This window comes from Salmo salar, chromosome 11 (genome assembly GCF_965601325.2).
Source record: "Salmo salar chromosome 11, fSalSal1, whole genome shotgun sequence".
Taxonomy (NCBI): Eukaryota; Metazoa; Chordata; class Actinopteri; order Salmoniformes; family Salmonidae; genus Salmo; species Salmo salar.
Window position 1 is genome coordinate 91,178,810 of NC_138301.1, and position 23,217 is coordinate 91,202,026.

General features: G+C 43.0%; 2 protein-coding genes across 4 annotated transcripts in view; one reads left to right on the forward strand and one right to left on the reverse strand.

The window, feature by feature from the left end:
• akna (AT-hook transcription factor) overlaps window positions 1-6,759 on the forward strand; it is a 32,134-nt gene extending 25,375 nt beyond the window's left edge. The window contains exons 18-22 of the mRNA XM_014128363.3: window positions 3,172-3,300; window positions 3,721-3,840; window positions 4,052-4,168; window positions 4,289-4,448; window positions 5,280-6,759. Coding sequence (XP_013983838.2) covers window positions 3,172-3,300; window positions 3,721-3,840; window positions 4,052-4,168; window positions 4,289-4,448; window positions 5,280-5,559 — 806 coding nt within the window. The 3' untranslated portion in view covers window positions 5,560-6,759. The remainder of the gene's footprint in view (window positions 1-3,171; window positions 3,301-3,720; window positions 3,841-4,051; window positions 4,169-4,288; window positions 4,449-5,279) is intronic.
• A 345-nt stretch (window positions 6,760-7,104) lies between these two features.
• stxbp1a (syntaxin binding protein 1a) overlaps window positions 7,105-23,217 on the reverse strand; it is a 50,397-nt gene continuing 34,284 nt past the window's right edge. For 2 of the 3 annotated variants that reach the window (XM_014128368.3, XM_014128370.3), the window contains exons 9-20: window positions 22,980-23,110; window positions 22,229-22,336; window positions 21,907-21,970; window positions 21,729-21,794; window positions 21,569-21,649; window positions 20,081-20,219; window positions 18,966-19,075; window positions 18,494-18,595; window positions 18,249-18,334; window positions 17,125-17,279; window positions 12,065-12,226; window positions 7,105-9,299 (exon numbers count right to left, since the gene is read on the reverse strand). In XM_014128368.3, coding sequence (XP_013983843.1) covers window positions 12,114-12,226; window positions 17,125-17,279; window positions 18,249-18,334; window positions 18,494-18,595; window positions 18,966-19,075; window positions 20,081-20,219; window positions 21,569-21,649; window positions 21,729-21,794; window positions 21,907-21,970; window positions 22,229-22,336; window positions 22,980-23,110 — 1,155 coding nt within the window. In that variant the 3' untranslated portion in view covers window positions 7,105-9,299; window positions 12,065-12,113. The remainder of the gene's footprint in view (window positions 9,300-12,064; window positions 12,227-17,124; window positions 17,280-18,248; window positions 18,335-18,493; window positions 18,596-18,965; window positions 19,076-20,080; window positions 20,220-21,568; window positions 21,650-21,728; window positions 21,795-21,906; window positions 21,971-22,228; window positions 22,337-22,979; window positions 23,111-23,217) is intronic. The other variant, XM_014128369.3, reaches the window with a different exon arrangement.

Sequence of the window (23,217 nt, forward strand, 5' to 3'; positions counted from 1 at the left end):
GATACTCCCCGGGCCTTGTCCAGGGTCCTGCCCCATCCAGGATTTCCTCCCAGGTCCAGTCCTCCTGACTACGCTGCTTGGTCCGTTGGTGGTGGGAGATTCTGTCACGGCTGTCTGAAGAATGGGAACAAGGCGCAGCGTGTGTATCGAAACTATGCAATACTTTCAAATAAAACAATAAACAAAACAACAAACCTTGACGAAGAGGTGCAACATACACTTACTCAAAATAATAAATAAACTAGACAAAACCCTCTGTCACGCCCTGACCTAATCTACCATAGAAAATAAAAGCTTTCTATGGTCAGGACGTGACATGAATCAACAGGACTGATCAACAAGACTAAGATTGAAAGGTGCTACACCGTCTCCGACGCTCATCGAATGTGGCAGGGCTTGCAAACTATTACAGACTACAAAGGGAAGAACAGCCGTTAGCTGCCCACTAACACGAGCCTACCAGATGAGCTAAATTTAACTGCCGGTCAAAAGTTTTAGAACACCTACTCATTAAAGGGTTTTTCATATTTGCCTTTATTTATTTTTTCCCCACTCTCTATGCACACTCACAGGGCCCTACACACTAACACAAACACTCACTCCATCATCTGCTCACTCACATATAATATGCACAGACATTTACACTGGCTCTACACACACACACACACACACACACACACACACACACACACACACACACACACACACACACACACACATCCGCTCACATACAAGCTGCTGCTACTCTGTTTATCTTATATCCTGTTGCCTAGTCACATATCTACCTCCATCACTCCAGTATCCTTGCACATTGTAAATACGGTATTGAACTGACCCTGTATGTAGTATTTTAACTTACTTACTTACATATTGTGTTCTTCATATTTCTTCTTATTTCTCTTGTTGTTTTTCTAGTAATACATTGTTATTGATTATTGCATTGTGGGGTTTTGAGTTTGCAAGAAAGGCATTTCACTGTACTTGTGCATGTGACATTGAAACTTGAAGGCCCTAAAAATGGTCAAAGACTCCAGCCACCCAAGTCATAGACTGTTCTCTCTGCTACCGCACAGCAAGCGGTACCGGAGCGCCAAGTCTAGGTCCAAAAGGCTCATGAACAGCTTCTACCCCCAAGCCATATGACTGCTGAACAATTCATCAAATGGCCGGCAGGAATATTTACATCGACCCCCTTTTTATTTTTCACTGACTTTCTTTCACTGGACTCTACCCACACACTCACACACACCACACTGAAACTCCAACACAGACACACACATACGCTCACCCACATGCATATTGACGCCACACACACATAGACACACTATAACACTCTTCACATACGCTGCTACAGCTCTTTTTATTATCTATCCTGATTGGGTAATACTTCTACACCAACATACATGTACATATTTCCTCAACTACCTCGCACATTGACTCGGTACCGGTACACCTTGTTTATAGCCTCGTTATTGTTATTTTGTGTTACTAACTTTTTTTCCCTAATTTGCAATTATTCAATTTCTTTACTTTTTAACTGCATTGTTGGGAAAGGGCTCGTGAGTACACATTTCACAGTAAAGTCTACACCTGTTGTATTTGGCGCATGTGACAAATAACATTTGATTTGAGCCTCATGTATGCTGCATTACACAGTACATACAGAGGGTATCATAATTATTCACCCCCTCTTGGATTTTGTTGCATTACAAAGTAGGATTGAAATTGATTAAATTGAGATTTTCTTTTGCCATTGATCTACACAAAATACTCTGTCAAAGGGAAAAGAAAATACTGTAAATGTTTATAAATTACAAACAATGAAATCACTAAAATATAGTTGTTGCTTAAGTATTCACCCCTTTGTTCAGGTATGCCTAAATTAGTTCAGGAGTACAATTTGGCTCAACACATCGCATAAGAAGTTACATGGACTCAGTCTGCGTGAAATAATAGGGATTGACATGATTTATTTTATGACTATCCCTTCCTCTGTCCCTCATACATATACAACATCTGTAAGGTCCCTCATACATATACAACATCTGTAAGGTCCCTCATACATATACAACATCTGTAAGGTCCCTCATACATATACAACATCTGTAAGGTCCCTCAGTCAAGTATTGAATTTCAAGCCCAGATTCAACTACAAAGACCAGTGAGCTTTTCAAAAGCCTCTTAAAGAAGGGCAGTGATTGGTAGATGGGTAACAATAACAAATCAGACATTGAATATGTCTTTAATTAAGCCTGGTCAAGTTAATAATAATAATAATACAGTCCTCCTTTTGAACTGAGCTGCAGGACAGGAAGGAAACTGCTCAGCGATGTCACCATTAGACCATGGATCAACAACATTGTAGTTACTCTGCAAAATTGACCTAAATGACAGTGGGAGTGAAAAGAAGAATGCAAATAAACATATTTCAAAACATGCATCTTGTATGCAACAAGGCACAAAAATTATACCGCAAGAAGACATGGCAAAGGCATAAATGTTTTGGCCTAAATGCAAAGCCTTATGTTTGGGGCGAATCCAACACAACACACTGCCTCTTCATTTTCAAGCATGGTGGTGGCTGCATCATGGTATGGATATGCTTTCCATCGGCAAAGACTGGGGAGTTTTTCAGGATAAAAAGAAACAGTTAGTTTTGACTTAAATGTGCTTGAAAATCTATGGCAAGACTTGAAAATGGCTTTCTAGCCATGACCCCCAACATCTTGACAGAGCTTGAAGAATTTTGAAAAGAATAATGGACAAATATTGCACAATCCAGGTGTGCAAAGCTCTTATAGACCAATTCAATATTAGGATGGTGTTCCTAGTTTTTGGTATACTCAATGTAGTATATATCTAATATATTAGTGTTTCATTTGACATAAATTTTAAAGAAATGTTCGGTTTTTTTAAATGTTTTTTTTTGTGTAGATCGTTGACAATAAAAATGACAATTAAAATCAATTTTGATCCCACTTTGTAACACAATAAAACGTGAAGAAATCCAAGGGGTGTGAGTACTTATGAAACCCACTGTACATACACTTCAAAATCCACTTCACAATACAATAGCTTTCATTCTTCATTTACTAGAATGCTATGTTTTCTGGGTACCCTAAGTATAAGCTATCAGAATTTTTGGGGGATTTAGTTTGTTTTATCCTTCAGCGACAGATTCGGAGCATTTCCAGTCCACACCCAGACTTCGGTTCTCCAGGCGTATCCCAGTGTCCCCTGCAACGTGGGGAGGCAGCCGTGGCAGAGCAGAGACCCTCAGGAACAGCGGAGCCCACACAAGTAAGAAAGACTTCTGTTTTATATACAGTATGTTACACGCTGATATAAACGTAAAATATAGTATTTTAGGGCTGTCAGAGTTAATCAGTTAACTCAAGTACATTTTTGGTAATATTAGTACACATTTTTTTATTGTAATTAATCGCATTGTCTAAAAGCGTTCAAAATACACTGAAAAAATCCCAAATACATCATCTATACAGCTAAAAACAACAATACCATGTACAACCGTGTTGACGTTGAGCTTAAAGAAAATGTGCTTTATCAATTTACCGGCTTTTTTCTTACCGCTATTTTGGAAAAAATCAAGACTTCAATATTCTTGTAATGCTTTCTGTATACAAAATATTACATTACAGCTCAATATCAGCAATTTCAGATTTAGCAATTAATCGTGATTTATCTGTATTGTGATTGCAGGGCAGCATGTCAGTATGTCTGTAGGTGGAGACGGTGGTGATGAACCTGACTGTAGAGGGAGGCAGGCCCCTGTGTGTCCACAATGTTCCCCACAGACACACAGCCATGGACACTCCACACGTAAGAGCTTCTTTCCCTATTCACAATAGTGTACTACGCATAGGGTCTGGTCAAGAGTATTACACTACATAGGGAATAGGGTGCCATTTGGAACACATCCACAGTCTGGTGTAATGGTGGTTTGTGTGTCACAGTGACAGTCCATCCTGTGCCATCTCCACTCCTTTCTGCTAAGTCTTTATTCTTCTTTCTCTTTTCTTCTGACTGACAGCACTAGAGGGGGGTGGTGGTGACACTGAGCCTATCCACAGTCACACGGGTCTTCATTCTCGTCACTGTCCTATGTGTGGAAGGTCTCAGACGTACCGGAGCACAAGCACGAAACACGGTGAGCAACAGACATGTCCAAGTTACCATCTACTGCCATTTACTTCCTGTTTTATGTTGTGCTGTATTGCTTTGCCATTTTAATTGACAACAAACGTGTGCTGATTTTCTTTATTCGCAGACCGAAGGACAGAGAGAGACTCAGGTCCCGCCCACAGAGGCAGCTGGCCAATGAGCTCCCCCCACGGAGATGTGAGAGGCGTGTTCTTTGCAGCGCCGCCCCCTCCTGTGCTGGGCAGTGTGCCACTGGTCCAGTGTGTGCCAGTGTGCCCGCCAGTTCTGTGAGTACCCTGCTCTCTCTCTCTGTCTGGACATGAAGTGGCCATTAGGTCATTTCGCTACAACCCCATCTGTTGCCAACCCTAATGAAATCTCTCAGTGCTGAGACACACGATCTTTTGGTATTTGTTTCATTAGTCGATTGTTGATATAGTCCCAAAATGTTTTGAATGTCAGCAATCAAGTTTTCAAGATATATAACTTTCAAAATACAGAAATACAGCTGGTATGATATGATGCAAAACACAGCAGACATGGTGCAGGAGTTAATCTTTTGGCCAAAATCCTGACTTGAAGATGTAGGTGGTTACATTTTGCATAAATCATCTAATTATTTTATTACTGTGAGTATTTGAATCACAAATAAGTATGTGTCATAATTTTAGCATTGTTTAAAATCCCACTTTCTTCCCCTATGTATTAAAAGGTGCAATATGCGGAAATTGCTCTGCCATTTCCTGGCTGCTAAAATTCTAATAGTTGGCCTAATTTCAGTTTATGTATAGTGTAGAGAATCATTGTACCATCTAAACCGCTGTGAAATATATTTTCCATAACACAAAATATTGTATCTTCAGCTGTTTGAAGCTGGTGTACAAAAACGGAAGTAAAAGACGCAAAAACGAAACTTAAGAGCGGGAAGCATAGAAATAGCGCACATAGAACAGATCTACCGCATCTTTGACTTGCTTTCGATGACAGACCTTTAACACGCATGTCTTTGTGAATTTGGTCAGGTCGCCCAAAAAGTGACATATTGCAGCTTAAAGAGGAGTAGTAAGTGTAGTTAGAAGGGCTGTTGTTGTTATATTTACCTGGCTCGTTCCCTGCAGGTACTACTCCAGCCCTGTGATGAATGTAGCTCCATCCCACCCCCAGCCCATCTACATGTCTCTGGGTGGGGGTGTGGCCACTGGGGTTAGGGGTCATCATGAGCAGGTCAGAGGTGGAGCTGGCCGTTCCCTGTCTGCTGACCAGCGCTCTCTGAGCAGCTCTCTGAACCATGCCATCGAGGCGGCCAGGGGGGTGAGGGAGGCCTCCCGACGCATGGCCCGCACCATCGCCACCGGACTGCACCACCAGGAGGCGCTGTCACAGTCCTGCATGTACTGATGGACCAGACCAGACACACACACCGGGGTTGTATTCATTAGTGTACACAGTAGCAAAATGTTTTGCGACTTAAAAGGAGAACAAGCGTTTCTTATTGGAGAAGGTCAGGTACTGGTAGTCCCTCCCCGTTTCGGTCTGTTTTCTTCCGTTTGGTGTTTAGTGAATTTGACCCTGGCAAGTCTTTGGACCAGCCACTCTGTACTGACATGGACGTCTCTAAATGTGAAGTTATTGTACTGTACACTCAACATTTAGTATAACAGTTTGGTTTTTGGGGTAACACAAAGCAAGTGCCTGGGTACAGATACTAGGGCCTCAAGCCAGTCATTCAGCTGCAGGTTTCTTGGTTGCAGGGAGTGAGGAACTACAGACCCTTGACATCAGTATTTGATCATCACCCAGTGGCTCAGCACTGATGGGAAAGTAGGGTCTACAAACTGTACTTTATACAGGTTACTACAGGTTACAGGTTACTTTATACAGTACAGATTACTACAGGTTACAGGTTACTTTATACAGTACAGGTTATAGCTTTAGATGAAAGGTGGAGTGGCTATGTTGCAATCTCAGGTATCATATAGAAACAACAGTTGTGAGGATCTGGCAGCTTAAGTGGACAACAGTAGCCGTTCATCTCTTACTCATAAAATGCACTAGAATCTGCATATTAATGATTTACGTTTGGAAATAACGGACATCTGCACATGTTTAGGTTGCTATGAAACCTGGAATTAGTTTTGGATATTTGTCTTGTTACATTTGTACAATGGATGTGAGGCAAAGAAATTAAATTGCTGCTATGGATCTTCAGATGAGATGAAACACATTTTACCCTAATTTATTGATTCTAAATCAGGGTTCCCCAACTGGCGGCCTGCGGGTGGTTCCATTTGAAATGATGTTTCAGTTTGCAGTCTACAAATGATTTGGAATTATGTTCCGGCCCCCTGACCGTTCGCTCAACAAAAACTAAATTGTCCCGTGGCTGAATCAAGTTGATGATCCCTGTTCTAAATGGTTTGTTTCAATTTTATTCTTCATCATTTTGTGTAATAATGAGTTAATAACCTTAGTAATTGGTCGTGCTGGTCGTATTTTTATAGATGTCTTAGAGTTTGTGTTGAACACAAAAATAAGACTTTAGAAATACACATTTCTAGGATTTTGGAAATGCAGATTAAAAAAATATATATATCTAGATCCTGATATCTTTTGTACTATGATTGAATATCAAATGATTTTTTTTTTAAGCTAATATTTTGTAGAAAAATATTTTTATTTTTGCTTTGAAGCCAAATAAATGTTGATGGTGAAACAACTAGTAGTTGTTATTAAGTAAGACTGACTAAATGTGCTGTAGATCAGTCGTACAACCTGGGTGTGTACGGGGCCAGAGGTTTTCAGGGTCTTACTGCACAATGTGAACTGTGAGCCTGAAAATGAGAGGGTTAACTCACAGATACAGCACAGATACACTACGGTGAAGAACGGCAGAATTGCAACAGAGTACCTTACAATGTAGCTACGGTAAGAACGTGCTGAGTCTTTCTCCTTGTAATGGAAGCCAATTTATTAGACAGCCTTGGTACATTGGTACACATGAAGTATATTTTTCTTTGTGCTTCAACACTCGCAGACATAGAATCCCAATGAGTTAAACAGGTTTAGGACAGACTTACATTTTTTTTATTCCGATTTTTTTTCTCTCTGATAAATAACTTTGATATACATGAATTGAATAGACAGAGACGCTATAAACAGCAACTGATAATAGGAAACAATTCAAATTAAATTAAGCGTTTGCATCACAGAAAACGCATAGTGCAATATACAACCTGTTTGGCCAGGAAAGAAATAAAAAATTAAAAATAGATATAAAACGTTGAAATATTTGTTACATTTTCTTTGCAAAGCCATTCGCCGTTGGAAGAGTTAACATTGCACCAGCAGAGAAAAACTAACGGACAGACAAACAAAATATAGATATTAGTTATTTTCCCAGTTCACCACTACAGCTACAGATAAAACATCACAGACACACGTGGCTTCACATTCGCATTTTTTTTTAAAGGAAATCTTTTACTACTTCACTGTCAGAAACATCACCAGTCAACAGTGAGACACTAAAAACATCAACGTATGGCATATACACAACACACTACTCAGTGCATGGCCCGGTTAAACATTTTGATACTAACCAATGATGACTTACACTGAGTGTACAAAACAGTAGGAACACCTGCTCTTTTCCATGACCAGGTGAATCCAGGTGAAAGCTATGATCCCTTATTGATGTCACCTGTTAAATCCACTTCAATCAGTGTATATGCAGGGGAGGAGACAGTTAAAGAAGGATTTTTAAGCCTTGAGACATGGATTGTGTATGTGTGCCATTCAGAGGGTGAATGGGCAAGACAAAAGTTTTAAGTGCTTTTGAATGTGGTATGGTAGTAGGTGCCAGGTACACCGGTTTGAGTGTCAAGAACTGCAACGCTGCAGGTGTTTTTTTCAGCTCAACTGTTTCCTGTGTGTATCAAGAATGGTCCACCACCCAAAAGGGCATCCAGCCAACTTGACACAACTGTGGGAACCATTGGAGTCAACATGGGCCTGCATCCCTGTGGAACGCTTTCGATACCTTGTAGAGTCCATACCCTGATGAATTGAAGCTGTTCTGAGGGCAAAAGGGGTGCAACTCAAAATTAGGAAGTCGTTCCTAATGTTTTGTGCACTCAGTGTATAATGTGACAGGATACAATACTGAAATACAAGCGGCCCTTTGATTATTCTGTAAACATCTGCAAGCAATGGCCTTTTTGACACTAAAACGTGAAATCTCTCCAGAGAAAAAGGAAAAGGATGTGGCGAGTAAATACAGTCTTATGGCTGGAGGAGGGATGCTTCTAGCATTCTGTAGCTATTTACACAGCCCCGTTTCTCTCTATCCTCAGACCCTGGGTCAGTCTAGCTGTTTGTCACTGTCTTACTCACAAGACAGCACTGTGATTGAATGATTTCTCGAGTTGCTTGGTTACGGTATTGCCACACTAAAGGATATGCAGTAACAGTACGGACAATGTTCAGGCATGCTACTGATACAAACATCTTGACCAGCTAGAATTCTCCCCCCTGATAGGACAGGGATGAGTTATGTTGCATGTTGAGTGATGTGATTCTACTGCATTGACTTTCCTAGTGCCAACCAACTCCAGTAAGACATCCCTCCTCCACCCACTACCAATACAAATCACACCAAGAAGATAAACTGAGGGAACAAACAGAGAAAACCTCTACCTTTTACACTTTCTAGCAGGTTTCATAGCATACGTTATTACATTTGGTACTTTCAGTTTCAAATGGCCTTGATATTTAAACCTTTTTTGAAATACTTTCCGTTATTTGCATCCATTGTAAAATATGAGAATACTTGCAACATGATTTAGATCTGTTTAAACATTTATTTTGTTAATTAACGCTGTCATTGTTTTTGCTTGTGGTTATTTTTTTTTCCTCGAGCAACATACATACAGAATGAACGTAGGATCTGATACATACAGAATGAACGTAGGATCTGATACATACAGAATGAACGTAGGATCTGGGGAAGGTGACCGGGGGGAGGTTAAGGTGAGAAGACTGGATGGGGCTGGGCGGTTTTTAGCTCGCCGGTTCCTCGTCTGGTTTGTTCATGGTCTTGAGCTGTTCCAGGAGGGCGGTGGGGGTGAAGACGTGGGTCGATCCTAGAGAGGTGGACAGATAGGCAGCAGAGGACACACACAGACAGAGCATGCTATTAGAGTTGCCCAAACGTTCGCTCGCTAGGAAAATGTGTTTTCAGCTCTTGCTATGAATGCTTGGATGAAAGCACTGTATTCTTGAGAATAAAAAATGTTGGAAATAGGATAAACATAAATACAACCCAAAAACTTGAAATCCTAGTCAATAGCCAGCATTTAAAGAATGTATTGGTTATCATTATTGGTTATAATACGATGTGTGGGCTATTTACACATTTTAAAAAATCTAAGAAGATTGGTGACTTGTGATCTAGTGCCCGCCAACAATTCACAAAATTGTACGTCACATGCAATTGGATCGCTTGTGATTGGACAGTGATGTACTGACATCACAGAACTGGCTTCTGTGAGCTGCGAAGCACTGGTGGTGGAAACCCTGTGACCACAGCTATAGGAGGGAGCAGCAAATCAGGTGTAAGCGTGTGCATGTGATCTAAGAAGCTTTTATCGCAGTGCATGCAAACATCAGTCTAATAGCAATATGAAAAATCAGGTAAAGACAAAAGCAGATTTCTGTCCAGCCATTCTCTGATTGGATGACATCAGGGAAGTAATTGTGCCTGTGCTTGTAAATAAAAACGTGAAATGAAAAGCTAAACATAACAGCAGCACCAAAATATGAATGAGTGACTTTTTCATAGCTGAAGACACATTTTGGACACAGTATAACTCAGGAGGTATAAGATTGGAGTAAACCAAACCTTTCTCCATATAGTTTGTCACCAAGTCGTTGAATGTGTTGATGGCTTACCCTCCATCTTCGACAAACCAAGGCTTTCAATCATGAAGCGAACCGCTGGACCAAAGTTTTGATTTACTCCCCACACCTACTAAGCAGTTGGATTAGTATTATTGTCATTCTTCATCTGTTTGTTTCTGAAGCAAAGCTGAACGTTTCTGTTATTTTGGCTCACCAAGGAAGACGCTTGGTTTATCTGTGCTAGGTACAATTCATTTAAAGCTCAGTAAATCTGATTGCTCATGCCAGTTAGGCCTTTCTAGATGTGATATTGACAGCCAATCAGGAGGGCTGGTTTATCCCATCATCAATAGGTACAGGCAGAGACAGGAGAGGAAGAGGCGAGTCCATCTTAAGTTGGGTCACCATGGTGATGCAGGCATCCTGGGTGTAAGGGAGGGTGGAGTGGGGTGTAGGTGAACACTAGTCACAGATCAACTTTGGACTGGCGCCTGGTTCTCTCCTGTCTCTCAGCGTCTGAAACACACAGCTTTGCAGGGCTCTGGCCAGAAACACAGTGAGCCACGTTGCTCCCCAACACCCACTACATGGGTAGGATCATATCCAAACACCAAATAACAGAAACAAACAGTCTGAGTAAATTAACAATGGACATTTCGTTCAGGACGGGTTGAATACGGCAGTATATGGTAAAGCCTCCATCCTGCATGTGGTGATTGATACTTACAAAAAAAATACCAAAACCATAAAACCAAAAGTTGTTAGAAAAATATATGGTTTTAGCAGATAAGCAAGAATGAGATGGATGCCCTTTAATGCTGTGTTCTGGGAAACTCACTCAGGTGGCAATTGAACAAATTGTGCAGAATATCACCACTTTACTTGCAATTAGACAAAATCCCCAAAATAGGCAGTGATGCGGTAATTGCTAATATTGGTGTTTGAAAAATATACCTTAACTAGACTATGTGCTTTTAGAATCCTGTCTCTGTGTACCAAAACCCATATTGGTCTACTATTGGTCGACCATGCTGTATGGGCCACATATGGTGTCGCAAAAGGGAAAATATGGAGCTATATGGCGAACACAGTGAGGGGGAAATCGTGAAGGCTTTTTATGAAGTGTCGCATCTTTTCTAGGTGCTAAAGCATATCGAGTGAACATCGCTACATTCCCAGTGTCAGTGTCTGCAGAGAAGCACTGTGTCCGAGCGAGCACAAATAGCAGTAGGGAGCTGAAGTTTATTCTTTGACCGAATGGTGTGGAGACCAACATTAGTGTTCTCTGCAGATGACTCCTGGGCCATGTAAGCATGCATGTGATGTCTGGTGGACCGAGAGTGCGTGAGTTGGAGGAGAGGTGGAGGAAGTTGAAAGATTGGGAGCAAAAAATACATCTACGAAAAAAAATGACAATCCTTCCTTGAAAGCCAACATCAACTCAAGGACCTATCCTGAAAGAAACCATTAAATCAAGGTGATTGTCTTGGAGGTGTTATTTTCCAAAAATAATTAGACAGTAATAATCAAGGAATAAAGATGATTCTCGAGGGTAGATTAAATCTGCGCCAACAAATGATAAATTCTGGGAAGCAGGGGCGATTTAATCCACCCAGTTGAGATGATGTGGGGGTGGAGGAGGGGGAGGGCAGCAGGGATGGGGTCAGGATGCCTGTAGCATGGCCAGCCCACATAGGCTTCACACCCTGAAGGCCCAGCAGATAGATACTGCAACACATGCGCATTCTATCTGTCAGCATGACAAGGCCAATCACTATTGGCTGTGGGGGTCACCAATCACACTGTCTTACGCTGTGATTGGGTGTTGGCCTGCAGGAGGTGGAGCCTGGGGTGACTGGGCCATGCAGTGAGCCAGGGGCCAGACGGCCATCCCTGAGGGTGGGGTGGAGTTCAAGCAGTAGTGAATGTAGTAAGAGGAGTACGGAGGGAAAGAAAGCCCTTGTGCTGTGGGCATTCAGAAAGGGCTTCTTTGCGCGGCTGCCTTTACTTTGTCAGAGTGTGATTTCTCTCTCCCTCCCTCCCTCTCTCTTTCTGTCTCACTCGTCTGAGCCTGCGTCTGGCTCCTCAAAGGACACCCTAGTGGACTCTCGGAAGTCAGGGTGCTGCAGGTCCGTTAAGAATTTGATGGGGGTGATGGTGTGGGTGGAACCTGTGAAGGAACAGAGGGTGCTTCACGCTCAATTCTCATCACATGCCACGCCCCCCACGCCACTTTCTCTGCCATCTCGACAAGAAGGGGTTAAACACGCCACCGCACAGCACTACCCACATACTGTGAGTACTCACACACGCGCCCACACGCAAACACACGGACACGAAACCCAGACGCACAGAAAAAGACAGGGCGTAGCTGCAATTCAAAGACAACAGTGTTTTAGACAAAACAAGACTGAATCCAAAAGCAAAAGCATAGCACAGCAAAAAAACAACAGACAAGACACACTGCCTTAGGACAAGGACTGGCTGACTAGAGACAAAACATTCAATAAACAGGGAAAACACGTCACAGGGGGTATCTTAGAGAAGTGTTCGTCAGAAACATAACGTTTTCCTCCAGCCAGATCCTTAAGTAAGTCCAGCACTAACAGAATGAGTGTTGATTGCCTCAACAGGCAAACTAGGGTCATGACATAAGCTTACTCTTCAAGAATCTTTACTGACTGGGATTCGTGGTGTGGGTACAGTGCCTTGCAAAAGTATTCATCCCCCTTGGCGTTTTTCCTATTTTGTTGCATTACAACCTGTAATTTAAATGTATGTTTATTTGGATTTCATGTAATGGGTACACACAAAATAGTCCAAACTGGTGAAGTGAAAAAAATAACTTGTATCAAAAAATTCTGAAAAGTGGTAAAGTGGTACGTGCATATGTATTCATCCCCTTTGCTATGAAGCTCCTAAATAAGATTTGGTGCAACCAATTACCTTCAGAAGTCACATAATTCGTTAGATTGTACACAGGTGGACTTTAAGTGTCACATGATCTGTCACATGATCTCAGTATATATATACACCTGTTCTGAAAGACCCCAGAGTCTGCAACACCACTAAGCTAGGGGCACCACCAAGCAAGCGGCACCATGAAGACCAAGGAGCTCTCCAAACAGGTCAGGGACAAAGTTGTGCAGAAGTACAGATCAGGGTTGGGTTATAAAAAAATATCAGAAACTTTGAACATCCCACGGAGCACCATTAAATCCATTATTAAAAAATGGAAAGAATATGGCACCACAACAAAACACCCAAGAGAGGGCCGCCCACCAAAACTCACAGACCAGGCAAGGAGGGCATTAATCAGAGAGGCAACAAAGAGACCAAAGATAACCCTGAAGGAGCTGCAAAGCTCCACAGCAGAGATTGGAGTATCTGTCCATAGGACCATTTTAAGCTGTATACTCCACAGAGCTGGGCTTTACGGAAGAGTGGCCAGAAAGAGCCATTGCTTAAAGAAAAAAAATAAGAAAACACATTTGGTGTTCGCCATTAGGCATGTAGGAGACTCCCCAAACATATGGAAGATAGTACTCTGGTCAGATGAGACTAAAATGTAGCTTTTTGGCCATCAAGGAAATCGCTATGTCTGACGCAAACCCAACACCTCTCATCACCCCAAGAACACCAGTGAAGCATGGTGGTGGCAGAATCATGCTGTGGGGATGTTTTTCATCGGCAGGGACTGGGAAACTGGTCAGAATTGAAGGAATGATGGATGGTGCTAAATACAGAGAAACTCTTGAGGGAAATCTGTTTGTCTTCCAGAGATTTGAGACTGGGACGGAGGTTCACCTTCCAATAGGACAATGACCCTAAGTATACTGCTAAAGCAACACTTGAGTGGTTTAAGGGGAAACATTTAAATGTCTTGGATTGGCCTAGTCAAAGCCCAGACCTCAATCCAATTGAGAATCTGTATTATGACTTAAAGATTGCTGTACACCAGTGGAACCCAGGAATGGGAAAAAATCCCAGTGGCTAGATGTGCCAAGCTTATAGAGACAAACCCCAAGAGACTTGCAGCTGTAATTGCTGCAAAAGGTGGCTCTACAAAGTATTGACTTTGGGGGGGTGAATAGTTCCGCACACTCAAGTTTTATTTTTTTTGGTCTTATTTCTTGTTTGTTTCACAATAAAAATATTTTGCATCTTCAAAGTGGTAGGCATGTTGTGTAAATCAAATAATACAACCCCCCCAAAAAATATATTTTAATTCCAGGTTGTAAGGCAATAAAATAGGAAAAATGCCAAGGGGGGTGAATACTTTCGCAAGCCACTGTATATGTGAGTAAGGAAGCTAATTAAGGTCAAATATGTTGTCGTGTGGATAAGCCAGAGTTTTAATGAAGTACGGTTGAGTGCAGTCGACGCTCAAATGAGAGAAAGATTATCCGGAATAATTCTCTCCTTCGTCCTTCTTTATTCACCTGTGGTTAACATAGTGGGAACAGAATACAGTTGCATTGGCACTGATGATGGCAGACACGTTGGCATTTGTGTCCTGCTGACCACAATGAATGGAGACTAGGGCTGTGGCGGTCACGAAATTTCATCAGCCATTGATGGTCAAGCAAATAACTGTCGGTCTCGTGGTAACTGACCGTTAATTAACAAACACATTTAGCATCTCCTGCTTCCACATCTAGCCTACAAGCCACTGATGCAGACCTTTGAAACATCTGCGTTTTAAAAAGTCTAATAAATCCATGTAATATAGCCTAAACCTTCACAATAAATCCATTATTTATTATAGACAGGTCTAAAGAAGAATGATATGAAGAAAATGTAGTTTATTTCAGAAGAACAGAATATCATACTCTGAGTTGTCCTTATGTAAGGCCCTGATCTGGATATGCCATATGGCTGTCGGCTATGCTAGTTCACTTAGCAGACAAGATTTGCTTAGAATTCCGTGGCATTATTTTATAGTATGAAGAATACAATTGAACAAAGCTGAATAAAATAGAAAGGATCTTTTCTCCAAATTATTTGAGGGAGTGCGCACATATGCAGCTATTCTGTGTTGAGCGGTTAACAAAGAAATAGGCATTCTATATGCTTAATTTACAGTTATTGATGTAACTTTAGATGTTCTACAAACGTTGGGCTATATGTTTACATTTGTAATACATTGTAAGGATGCGTGATGCGACTCTAATGATGATTTGAAAAAAGTAACTTGAAACGCAATGAGCTCTGCTTTATTTTTTGAGCAGGCTGTACACACTTCATCAGTCTCTCATTCACAATTTGACAAGCACTTGATAATACCTAGAATTTCACGGCGGCATCCCCTTTGTGTGGCTGTAATGCACCCTAAAAAAATCCATGCCTTTTGCGGCCAGTGGCCGTTATGCCCTTCTCCGTGAGTGCTGCACACTCCGAATCACCTCTCACTCACATGGCTCTCCATCACGTGATCGGGTCTTTCTCACAGGCTACAAGTGAAGACAGACACATCCGGGACACAATTGCGCAGGCCCTTATCCAATTCCGAGGTGCATATTGAAGATATTGGAAGAACTGTCCACATTTACTTTTCGTCAACCAACAAGATGAATAGGCCTAACGAACAGCAAAAGCACTAGCCTATGTCAATCTACTATCCCCCATAGTACAAAAGTTGACCTACTGTATTCTGTGCGAGAAATACATATTCTAAACTGTCTGGGACAGTTGTGGGATGCAATAGATCCCAAATTAATACAACCACTAGCATAAAAAAAAACGTTTTTACTATTAGTCTATTTCTTCACATTATAAGCGCAGCAATGCGCACATTAGTAGGCTAAAAGTGCAAATGTTCCATTAGTGGAAAACACCATTATCAAAAGTGACCGCAGAAGCAATTATGCATGTAATGCTTTTATTATAAAGGTGAAGTTTTACCCCTTGTAAAGAGGATTAATGTGCTTAATTTTAAGAAGTTATTTGGCCACTTTATTTGTGATCAAAACATATAGGCCTATGGGCTAGGCTACATGAGGTGTGTGACTGTGATTCGAAAAAGTGCTGGGCATCATTCACAAGTGCTTATATATAATTCACAAGTGATAGGCTAATATTGTCACCCATCAGACTATTCTTGATTTAATCTTGTCTTTATTATTTTGTATATGTGTGAAATATGTATCGAAACAAAGGCAGCGGGAAAAAATACATGTCATCTATGCACTTAAATAGCGAATGGAGGACACTTTTCCCGTGGTTCATTTTCATGCCAGCCAGGCAGGCTATACTCCTGTTGTAAATATAAGCAACATTAGGAAAGTTGAGAAATAAATATAGTAGGCCTAACCTATAGAAAGCTGATGGGATCCTCCTCTTTTTAGTAGAGGCCATCTCTCTGTTTTATCATGCAACTGCATAGCCTATAGAAATGTTGCGCAACATGAGCTCATGGGCTCTCATGACGCGTTTGATTAGATTTTCGATTACATTTGCATTGATACCAGAGTGATTAGACAATAGAGTGCTGAGTACCAGGTAGTTAGTACGTTTGGCAGGCTACTAATGACCAGCAGCAGCATCAGAGCATGGAGAAGCCTAATTACCGTGACTAAACAGTCACGTGGAATTTGACTGCCTTCATGACTCGTGACCGCCGATGTGGGGGTACTACGGTCACCACAACAGTCCTAATTTAGACCAATAACAGAATTAGCCAGTGTACGAGAGTCAGTCAGTTAGAGAAGTACACCCATTTCCCAATCTACATTCTAGTCCCCCATCCCTAGGCACTTTGTGTAGACCCTGAAAATAATTGGGTAGGTATAAGCCATTCCACCTAGCCTATCAGAGGGCATGGTGGACATATTACCTATTCAGACTGTTCAGACCGACAACAAGTGCCCAGAGGGAGGAGTTAAATGTCTATTCAAAATGAGTCTGCATTCTTGCATAAATGAAAGGCAACTGTTCGTTAATGTACCAGTAAGATCAGTCTATGTAAGTGTATTTTCTCTTAGGACTGTTCTGTCACACTCCCTATGGGGGAGTCCCTCCCTACAACCTCGGCCTGCGCTCAGTGGCGCCCCCCGGTGTCAGACTCACCAATGATGGCCTCCCACTTCCCGTTGGCCTGCGTGACCTCGTAGGCAGAGCGCATCTCGCTGAATGACGCGCCTCCGATGATGAAGACCATGACGCGCGGCCCGGTGCGGTACTCGCCTGGGGTCTTATTCTTGTGCCATTGGCCATACCGGGCACTGCCAGGGAGGGAGAAGCACAATCAAAAAGGGTGGCATATCAGTGTTACTCTTCTTCACTATTTCACCACTGCTGTACTGAAGAAAGAATGTGCCTAACTAGGAAGAGAGGTAATGGGCAGAAAGGGTCTTCCTCTACGTGGAGACAACTAGCTATACAACATATCAGCAAACCACATCATATGATACAGCAATCAGATGCCCCACTGCGCAGTCAATGATGTGGCATGCAACCATGGGCTGATCAATGTAATGTCTACAATGTAGTCGGTCTGGAATGTAACCAGTGTGTGTGAATGTGTGTTAGGCTGCGTCATGGCTGTGCAAGGCGTCTAGTGAAATGTGCTCATGTAACTGAGCCTGCCTGTGGATTCTCAGAGCTTCTTGCCCAATGACTCAATCACATTGGGGCTGGGGAATGAATGGTGGTTGGTGGTGGAAGTGGCTCCCATTCTCAGCAGCACAGATCCCATGTCAAATCAATACACACACAATGAAGGTCTAGTGGGGGAGGGATATGCAGGGGTCAATGTGTCAACACTCTCTCTTCATTCCCCAGTGCACGCACACCTACCACTGTGGTAGTAGTATGAGGGTTAGATGCCTTGGCCTTGTCCCAAATGGCACCCTATTCCCTATATTGTCCACTACTTTTGACCAGAGCCCTCTGTTGCAATACTGTATGTTTGATTGAATACACAGCCCTCTGGTTGTCTTTTCTCCTGTTTGTCACTGCTTAGTTCTGCCCTTTCTCTCTTTTACAGCCAATCAGAGTATTCATCTCCCCTCTCCCTCAGAGCCCAAATAACTATTGATCTGTGACCCTCCTTGCTTTGTCATCTCAATAGCGCTAATACACTGCAATACATTCCTGTGTGTGTGTGTGTGTGTGTGTGTGTGTGTGTGTGTGTGTGTGTGTGTGTGTGTGTGTGTGTGTGTGTGTGTGTGTGTGTGTGTGTGTGTGTGTACCTGACTGCAGTGCTGCTGAAGGAGGCAGAGGAGCGGGTAGATATGTAAGGGTAGTGCTTGGTGTCCAGCTTATCTTCAATCACATCCTGCAGGGATGACGAGGAGAAAGGCAGAACAATAGCATGGTCAGCAAATATAATACACAGTGAAGACAAATGGGATGGCCTGAAACACACACACACACAGACAGACAGACAGACAGACAGACAGACAGACAGACACTCTGTGTATTTCCAGTAACTGACCTCCATGATGTCCTTGACCAGTGGTGTCCAGCGTGACAGCTGATAGGTCTGCTCACTCACACGTTCCTTCCTGTCCAGCTTCTTCCCCCTGCGGAGGGTAGACTAGAGGGAGGAGGAACATGGAGTGAAAAATAACAAAGGGGAGAGTTAAATTACTGCAAATATCAGTCTGAATGGAAGTGTTTAATTGAGACCCATATGAAAGGAATAATATGGTAGGAACGTAGAAGAGAACCAGGGAGAGAGAGAGAGAGAGAGAGAAAATGGGCAGGAAAGCTGGTGACAGAGCGAGAGAGAAAGAGAGAGAGAGAGAGAGAAAGAGAGAGTATGGCATGAAGGAGAAAGAGTTTGTAACAGGTGTTGAAAAGGTGGCGGTGCATCTGTGTCCTTGACTGCAGCTGCAGGAGGGACAGAAGAGGAGGCTGGCCAGACACGAAGTGGCCAACAACAGGAAGTAAGAGTGCTGACTCACGTCTGTGATGATGGGCACACCCAGGTGGGCCATGTTGGTGATGATCTCACTGTCCTCGGGAGGGATCTGGGCATGCTGGATGAGCTTGTTCAGGTTCTCCTCTGTGATGCCTACCCAACAGCACACCACAGGTTGTTAAGCTCTTATAGGTTCACTTTAAGCCTCATTCATACACTACGTATGTGCGCAATGCAAGAAAGCAATTAGCTACACAAAATGGTGATACTGCGTATTTGGATGAGTTACAAATTGCGTCTCTGCACACATTTGCATATTGCTACGCAACTACTGCCATTTTGCACAGCTTGCGTTGCGTATGTAAATAGGGAATAACATAGGCTTTAGGAATAAACAGGAAAAACTGATCCTAGATCACCTCTTAGAGTTAGGGTTGTGTTTGAGGCTAGGGTTAGGGTTGAACCAAGATGTGGTTATGAAGCTAGGATTAGTTATGGTTGAGGCAGGATGGGGACATGAAGCTAGACCCATTACGTCAAACCTTTTAGGGCAAACAGACTCGTCTGAAGTTTGTCTGGAAGATTCTTTATATCCAACCATCGTTGGTCCCTCTACACACACCTGTGTGTAGAGGGAGGTTGTGGTTGAGGTTAGGGTAAGGGTTGAATTGGGATGTGGATATGAAGGTAGGGTTAGGTCTATGGTTGAGGCTAGGGTTACGGTTGAATTGGGATGTGGACATGAAGCTAACATTAGGATTAAGTTTGTGGTTTGGTTAGGGTTGCAATGGGATGTTGACATGAAGCTAACATTAGGATTAAGTTTGTGGTTTAGGTTAGGGTTGCACTGGGATGTTGACATGAAGCTAACATTAGGATTAAGGTTGTGGTTTAGGTTAAGGTTGAAGTGGGATATGGATATGAAGCTAGGGTTAGGGTTGAGGTTGTGGTTTAGGTTAAGGTTGAACTGGGATGTGGATATGAAGCTAGGGTTAGGATTAAGGTTGTGGTTTAGGTTAGGGTTGAACTGGGATGTGGATATGAAGCTAGGGTTAGGATTAAGGTTGTGGTTTAGGTTAGGGTTGAACTGGGATGTGGATGTGAAGCTAGGGTTAGGGTAAATGTTAGGGTTAAAAATGTAGCATCGTTCAGTTTCACCGTTCTTGAGGAAGATGTAGAGGAGGATGATGCGGATCTTGTCGTGGGTGGTGACATTGGCGTCCAGCAGGATGGGCACGATGGCCCTCATGGGGTCCTTGATCTTCTCCCCTTCAGCGTCTGTACCCATGGCCAGGTCCTACATGCCACACAGACAGGAGATTAGCGATACATCCCAAATAGCAACCTATTCCTTATATACAGTGCATTCGGAAAGTACTCAGACCCCTTCACTTTTTCCACATTTTGTTACGTTACAGCCTTATTCTAAAATGTTAAATTTTTTCCTCATCAATCTACACACAATACCCTATAATGACAAAGCAAAACTGGTTTTTAGACATTTTTGCAAATTTATTACAAATAAAAGCTGAAATACCTCACTCCACCAATCAGGCCTTTATGGCTGTGAGGATGTTTTTCAGCGGCAGGGACTGGGAGACTAGTCAGGATCGAGGAAAAGATGAATGGAGCAAAGTACAGAGAGATCCTTGATGAAAACCTGCTCCAGAGCGCTCAGGACCTCAGACTGGGGCGAAGGTTCACCTTATAACAGGACAATGACCCTAAGCACACAGCCAAGGCAACACAGGAGTGGCTTCGGGACAAGTGTCTGAATGTCCTTGAGTGGCCCAGCCAGAGCCCGGACTTGAACCCGATTGAACATCTCTGGAGAGACCTGTAAATAGCTGTGCAGCGACGCTCCCCATCCAACCTGACAGAGCTTGAGAGGATCTGCAGAGAAAAATGGGAGAAACTCCCCAAACACAGGTGTGCCAAGCTTGTCTCGTCATACCCAAGAAGACTAGAGGCTGTAATCGCTGCCAAAGGTGCTTCAACAAGGTACTGAGTAAAGGGTCTGAATACTTATGTAAATGTGATATTTCAGTTTCTTATTTTTAATACATTAGCAAAAATGTCTAAAAACCTGTTTTTGCTTCATCATTATAGGGTGTTGTGTGTAGATTATTGAGGGGGAAAAACTATAATCAATTTCAGAATAAGGCTGTAATGTAACAAAAATGTGGAAAAAGTCAAGGGGTCTGAATACTTTCAAAATGCAGTGTAGTGCACTATACTGTACAAGTAAGTAAGTAAGTAAGCTTGTGAGTAGGAATGGTAGACGGGTTGGGTGAAACGCAGAAGGCAAATTTGGTTGAATGCGTTCAGTTGTGCAACTGGCTAGATATCCCCTTTCCCGTTCCCAATTGCGTGTTTCTGTAGCGTGAGGCAGCTTGATGTACAAGTACATCCCTTGGACAGGACGCTAGTCTATCGCAGGGTCGTACCCCCAATCTATCTCCTTAATGATGAGCCAAACAGTGACGCATTGACCTATAGTGCTCTAGAATGTTTCTCTTCTCTCATCCTCTCTGTCCCTTGCTATGCCTCCTCTCTCCATCCCCTCCCACCTCTTCCCTGCCATCACTTCCATCCCTCATCTCCCCTCCATCCCTTCCTCCCCTCCTCCCCCTTCCTGTCCTTTACCTGCTCCACACGACACAACTTGTCCACTGTGCCCTGGTAGTGCTTCATGCAGTCCTCAGCCAGCTGCAGGTGAGTGGAGTACTGAGACACACAGGGAGGCAGGGTCAGTACACACACATCATGTGCACACACAGACACACACACTAACACACACACTAACCTTGCTCAGCTCCTTCTGGTACTGGGGCATCTTCTTCAGCATCTGAGAGAGGTCCCTCATGGTGGTCTGTTGGAACACACAACACGGTCACGTTCTCTCTCCACTCAGCCATAGGAACGTACTGACACAGAGTATTACCAGACAGAGAGGCTTTCTGAAAGCATCCCTCCCTCCGTACCTTCTCTCCAGCAGTGTTCATCCTCTTGCTAGCAGAGAAGTCCTTCAATTGGCGTGTCACCTCCCTGATGGCAGTTAGAGAAGATAGATGGAGATAGCATAAGAGAACTAGTAAGTAGGAGAGCTCGACTTTGTTATGGCTTTATTGAGTCCATATCAAACAGTGGCAGTGATATGGAAGAGAGAGAGAGAGAGAGAGAGAGAGAGAGAGAGAGAGAGAGAGAGAGAGAGAGAGAGAGAGAGAGAGAGAGAGAGAGAGAGAGAGAGAGAGAGAGAGAGAGAGGAGAGAGAGAGAGAGAGAGAGAAACAGGCGTGTGACTTACGTGGACACCTCAGCGATGTGTTTGTGTCTGAGCCCCACCCACAGGTCATCGTCCTCGTGCAGCAGGACCTCCTTCTGAGAAGTGTCTCCCATCCCAGGGGAATCATATCTGATACAGACAGACGTGAATGGGCAGGCAGACAGATAGGCAGGGGGAAATAATTAGACAGGTAGATAGAGAGAGACAGGAAGCTAGATGGAGACAGGGGGAGAGGCAAAGATAAATTGGGTCCAAACAGGCAAAAGCACTCATATATTTACTGTAATCAACATTGCATTACATCGGCTGCCAGCAACAACGTTGTGTTACTTTTCTACACTACACTATATAGAAACACCAGCACATAGAATTTACAGCCAAGTATTTCAACACAAGACCAAATGGAATCCAGGCTAAATGGCAAAGCTATTCTTCGAACCTGGCACAGATGCCTGAGCCCTGAATGTAAGTGTGTGTGGGAAAGGTACTCTGATCGAAGTCTCTAGCGAGCTAAAACAGCACAGATGATTACCTTGTATTGAAAGATTCTGTGGGCGCTACAGCTGCCCTGCCCGAACTGATTATTTTCTTCTATTTACAGTAGTCACACATAAACCTTACCAGCTAGCTAGGCCTCAGCCTGTCTCTTTCCTTGGAGACTGCTGAAGGGAGGGATGTGAATGCAGAGACACACACACACATAGGGGAACACGCACATAAACACACGCGCATAAACATACACACACACACACACAAATGCACCCAGACGTACCTGTAGACGTCGTTTTCGATGGGCAGCAGGTCGTAGCCCATGGCCTGGAAGGTGAGCTCATGCAGGACAGGGGAGACGGGGTCAAAAGCCCTGTCCAGGATGATCAGCTGAGAACGAGCCTTATCGGGACCCTGCAGAGAGAGAAGGATGGAGAGATAGAAGGGTAAAGGAGAGAGGTGCAGATTTACTCTGTGTCCTGATAGCTCCTACATCAAATATGTACACAGTAATATAAATA